Here is a 5,819-nt window from a genome sequence, read left to right on the forward strand (position 1 = left end):
TTAAAATGATGCCCTTTTAATCTGATAACGTTGCCAGGAAGAATAAATAATTAAACATATTGAACCGTGGTGCTGCCAGCTCATCCCCTCTCGGCAGGCACAATGTTGCAAAGCTGGGTCTGAAACCTGTCCTTCAGTGAGGAACGCAGCTCCCAGCCCCAAAACATCCCCACCTCTCTCCACGGCCAGCTGGGTGGCTTACCCCAGCTGCTTCTGCTGCCGGCTTCTTCCAGGACTGCAAAACTTGCTCAAGAAAGGGGCTTTGCACTAAGGGATTTCCTGCAAGGAGCAGGAGCACAGCACATATGAACATGACGTGCATGACACAAGGGTCTGCCTTGTGTGTCTGTTCAGCATCCTTGCATGTGACTGACGTGCCTTAGTGTTACCTCAAAATACCAATATCCCTGTAATAACCTTACAGGAAAGAGAGTACATTAGGTGTAAAGCAGAGAGAGACATGAAGGCGAAATAAAAATTGGAAGGAAGACTGTACTTAAGGAGAAAATGAGAAAATGCTTGTGGGTAAAAAAAATCTCAGCCGAAATACTGAGACAGTATTCAGATAATATCAAATTATTGCTCAAAAGGACCATGGAAAAGGCTGGGATACAAGAAAGACTAAAAGTATAGAAGAATGAATGGAGAACACGAAGAAAAAAAGGGAAAGAAATAATCATTATTGTCACTTTTTTATTTTGTAGAAAATTTGGTTTTGTACAGCATCTGACTTAACCATTTATCAAACAGACAGCCTCAAAGAAATTCACAGCCCTGGAAATGGGTGCCAGAGACAAATTGTATATACTTCGCTATGACTCTTCTTGGAAGCTACAGATGTTCGTTGTTTGGACACACAATGGACAGATTAATGTCTCCAGATGTTCACCATCCATCCTCCCAGAACATTAAGGGGCAGGCCAGGGAATGAATGCTTTTAGCAGAAACTTCGGTTTCCGCTACTGCTTCAGACAAAGTATTTTGCGAGTGTTTATTTTCTGAAGAGCACCTGCTCCAAATGTAGGGAGCCTACGCTACAGAGCAATGCCCCTCCATGCCACCCCCCAACACCACACAAAGCGTGCAAACCGTCCATACAAGTGCTGATGAACTGATTCCAAAGAGAATGAGAATCCACCATTGCTTTTGACTATTTTACCTGATAGGAATAAGCAAATATTTAAAATTATAAAAGTATTTACGTGGTTGAGTGGCTCGGAGAATCAGCACAGTGATAGTACTTCTCTTGAGCCACAGACATAATAAGGCAACTCCTATAAGAAATTTGAACTGGAATTTGTCCATAATTATACTTCTTATTCACAGAGGAAAAAAGCATGCATCAATTTAGCATTATCAAATGTGCTATAATTAGTTGTCAAACATTTATTTATTCTTGTAGAAAAAATTGTGATGACATTTTTGGGAAGGCTCTAGATAACAAATGCCCATTTGAATTTTAAGAGAAGAGCTGCTTACCACCAATTCTCAATGCCATTGTCATTTAAAAACATAGGTGAAGCACTGATGGTAATTCAGCAGCAGCACCCAAGTCCCCCTGAAAATTATTCGGACAGTTTTGAAAATACTATCTTTAATATTATTGGTATGGTTCCCTCTCATTCCCATTCGTGAATTCCCACCAGCAAAAAGTAACCTTCTGCTGAAGCAAACAGACTTAATCCTACAAAAAATACTGTAAGTGAAGGAAGTACACTTGTTGCCTTCAGTGTATGAATCTATAAGAGAAAAAAACACCAGGATTTGGTCCTCCACTGACATGAAGAGGATGTTAAAGAGGCATGTGCTTTTTTCAACTTGAATAATTTCAGTGAAATGGATGCTCAGGTGACAGCTGAGAGGACTTGAGTTTCTCAGCTTGGGCTACAGCTACGTTACAGATGTACGCTGTCCCGCAGTGGAGTATCTCACCCTGAGAAGAAGAGCAGTGCTCTGCAAGAGGCCGTGCCGTTTCACTGGTTCTTCTGCCGGTGCTGCGCTGAACGCCACCAGTTTTCCTCTGGGGTGGTCAGGTCACTTCAGCTGACCTGAACTTGCTCTCAAAATGCCTTTGCCATAAGCCAACGGAGAGAAGATCTGAAAAACTGAAGGTAAAATCCTGGCTCTTCTCCAGTGAAATCATTGAGGAATTTATCTACTCCTTTCAACAGAACAAGGAATTCACCCCAAAAAGATCGATATCCAAATATCCTGCACAAAATCTGTGGGAGCTGTTGTATGCAGCAGCTTTGAAAAAGCACTCACTTCTGCCTGCAGGGGGGTAACCCACTTACATAGAAAAAAACCCACATTTTGTGACAGCCAGCAGAAAAAGATAAGAAAGAGACCCTGGATAGGAAAAATAAGATTAAAAAAATTAGCATGCCATTAAACCAAGTATAAATACACATTATATTACATGAGTGAACTGTGTTTTCTTTAGTGTACGTGCCATTTTTAATTAATTCATACACTAAGTGCTAAAGTGTTTCCTAATGCCATTAGGTGGTGCTTTCAGTAAGTAATAGAATAAATAGTTCTTGCACGGTTCTTTTCTGCATCATGTTCTCATTTTCTTAAGTAAGAGAAAATTTAAACAAAACACCATGGGTGCCTTCTCCTTCTGAAGCCCACTGACCTCGCACAGAGCTGTGTATCACGTTTCTGAAGCACTCTGGTTCCCCTCAGGCGTGATAAACTGCACTTTGGGCACGATGAGGGAGGGGTTCGTTCTCCGCATGGAGTTGCTCCTCCGAATGGAGTTGTTTCTCCTCATGGAGTTGCGTTTCCGCAGAGAGTTTTGGTGGGACAGCTCACTCTTCTGCAAGGTCTGGATGAGAATGGACGGCTTCTCGTCGAGCTCTCGAGCGCTGCAGCGTGGTGCTGCCACTTTGATGGTGTTGCCAAACTTGGAGTAGTCGACTGCGTACACGCCTTCCTCTTCGGTGACGATGGGCACAAAACGATGACCCCACAGGATCTCCTCTGCTATGTAGGAGGTTCTCGCCTGCGTCGTGATGCCAGTCGTTTCTACGACTCCTTCAAGTATCACGATGAGCTCCAGGTCCTGGAGCGCCAGGTCAGCAGCGGAGATATCATAAAGAGGACTCCGCTTGTCTATGACATGACAAATGATTAAGGGAGCCACGAGGAAGATATTGTTGCTTTCAATGGGGTTATCCACAGGGATATCTACTTGGTGAATGGGTATGACTTCTCCTTCAGGGGTCGTAGTCTTCCTCACAACCTGGATTCTCACTGAGGCGCTAATGATCATGCTCTTCCTCAGGTCTCCCACTCGAAACATGAAGCAAAGTTTGCCATTTCGAACTGCAATTACCGCCTGCCGGCTGAAAATCAAGGTCTCAGCCCGCCTGTGAGCTTGTGCGGTTTTCATGAATATGCAGCCCAGCATGACAGCATTGATGATCAGACCCACAATGTTCTGCAGGATCAAGACCGTGATGGCCAAGGGACATTCCTCTGTCATCATCCTGCCCCCAAAACCAATGGTCACCTGAACTTCAATGGAGAAGAGGAAAGCGGAAGTGAAAGACCTGGAGAAGAAGATTGCACAAAGTTAACTCTAAGGACATTGAACACAAATTGAGAAGCTATTAACACATACTTTCTAGAAACAAACTTAAGGACCTATTTGTACAGTCCTGGTACACTTAAGCCTTCTGTTAACACCAGCAAAAGCACCGCATGCTCGGTGACTCTGTTTTTGTATGATCAGTGCAGGATCTGATGGTGACAGGGAAGACCTCAGAGCCTGAATTCCTAAAAGACCGTCTGTAACACTAGGTGTCCCTGAGAAGCTCACTAGATCCTCTGTTCAGGAACACATGCTACCCACTGTGTAAGTCGACAGTGCTGTAACACCTGGGCTTTCCACCTTCTCCATCCCATGAAGCTCTTGGTGGAGAGTGGTGGTTTTGGCAATAGTGAGCAATCAGCTGGCACACTGAGATTCTTCCACCATCCTGTGCAGGGGAAGGAAATGGGGAAAATCGCAGCATTTCACTCATGCTACCTAAGCCGTGACCCCCTTTAGCAGGATTTCCTGGAGGGAAAGGGGACGCCCCCAGATTTGTGACACTTCCCAAACCCTTGCTTGCCTTGTGACTGAGCCCGCAGGATCAGGCTGCAGAGAGAGGCCAGTGGCCTCCACGGTCCCCTCTGCACACCCCGGCAGGAGGACGACGCTATGACCCAGGGTTTGGGTTTAGCTCACTGCCATGGCAAGACTAGCTGGTAAATTTCAACACAGGAGTGGGCTGTAGAAATGTGGGTTAAGTTAAACATCCTTAATATGCTATAGTGCTGGACAGAGGATGCTGTCCACACACTTTCCCAATACATTTATAGTAGTCCACAATGCCATATTCCCTGTGTACACCAGGGTCTTTCATTTCCTTTTATAACCAGATACATCCTTCACCATCATCTCTTATGCCCTAAATCAGTACCCTGGGGTTTATCTGGTAGACATGCAGCACATTGGGTCTCATATGAACTAATATCATAGTCACCCTTTTAACACAATGCAATCCACCAACATTTGAAGCATTACCATGCTCAGCATGGCTTTACCTGTGGAAAATATATGTCCTGTCCATGAAGATGGTTCTAAATCATTCATTGGTTTTGGTTTGCTTTTCAATGAATCTGCTTTTAAATAACTTTTTTTTTTCCCCTAACCATATTTTCAGTGAAGCTGGGGTCATGAGGAGACATTAAAATAGCACAGGCAATATCAGGGATAATTTTCTGTAGAATGAGAAAGTTCACCTTTCAGAAAACCAGCCAGTGTCTGCAGAGATATCTTTGAAAGAACTTTGTCTTTTTTTTTTTGCCTTTTCTATTTTTTTAATCTTTGGCAGGCTCCCTTGTATTGAGGGGTTTATTTTTGCATTTCACTCTGAAGAAATCAGGGATGAAGGAGTTAATTAATAGAATTCATGGAATGATTTCTTATGTTCATGAATATTCAGTTACATGCAGAATGAAGCTGCTGGTTTAAACTTAATTCAGCTTAACTCAACTTAAAGCTCTGTGGAGTAAAGATTCTGATTTCCCTTAACAGTACTCCTTAAAAAAAAAAAAAAAAAAAGAGAAGAGAAGAGAATCCATCTTTCTACAGTGGAAGTAACTGAAGCAGCAAGTTTGTACAGCGTTTTGACCATGCGATGAGGGAGCCAGAAACTCCAAATCACACTATTCCCAGGTCCTTCCCTTTAGAGCTGTGTAACAGTTTTCCTCTTTGGATAATGCTTGCTTTGTGTGGCAAAGAGCTGCGAGACTTAGAAAGTTCTGCAGTACTTTGAAAAATTAAAGTGCTGTGCAAGTTCTAGGCACTGGTTAAAATTTCCAAAAACCAGGTTTCCCGTAGATCTGTAATGGCACCTACCCAAGAAAGCTCTCCTGAAATATCTGTGGGCCTAAGTCTCAAGAAAGTAGGTTAAAAAATATTTGCCATTATTTTGGCATACATATCATTGCAATATTAAATATATTTTACATCCAAGAACTCACCATTCTTAAAAATGTCAGCAATCATATTGCTGTTTCACAACTTATCCAAAGCAGTAGCCATATTTAACAAGATGAAGTATCTCACTGTGAAGAATAAAGATTTTCCATGGCTTGGACATGGACACTTGAGCAGCTCTTGGCTGAACCACCCCAGCTACTTGCACGAGGGAGTGACGTGTGTTCTTTGTCATGGGCTAAACCAGAAAGTTACACCGGTTCATCTGCTCCGCTTTTTCACACCCCTCCAAGCTGTCCTTGCAGTGGAGGTTAGCAGCCATCCT

At 43.1% G+C, this 5,819-nt stretch overlaps 1 protein-coding gene across 1 annotated transcript in view; it reads right to left on the reverse strand.

The window, feature by feature from the left end:
* Positions 1–694: 694 nt before the first annotated feature.
* The window catches only part of KCNJ8 (potassium inwardly-rectifying channel, subfamily J, member 8), a 7,466-nt gene continuing 2,341 nt past the window's right edge, over positions 695–5,819 (reverse strand). The window contains exon 3 of the mRNA XM_009332824.1: positions 695–3,557. Coding sequence (XP_009331099.1) covers positions 2,657–3,557 — 901 coding nt within the window. The 3' untranslated portion in view covers positions 695–2,656. The remainder of the gene's footprint in view (positions 3,558–5,819) is intronic.

This window comes from Pygoscelis adeliae, unplaced genomic scaffold (assembly GCF_000699105.1).
Source record: "Pygoscelis adeliae isolate BGI_AS28 unplaced genomic scaffold, ASM69910v1 Scaffold38, whole genome shotgun sequence".
Taxonomy (NCBI): domain Eukaryota; kingdom Metazoa; phylum Chordata; class Aves; order Sphenisciformes; family Spheniscidae; genus Pygoscelis; species Pygoscelis adeliae.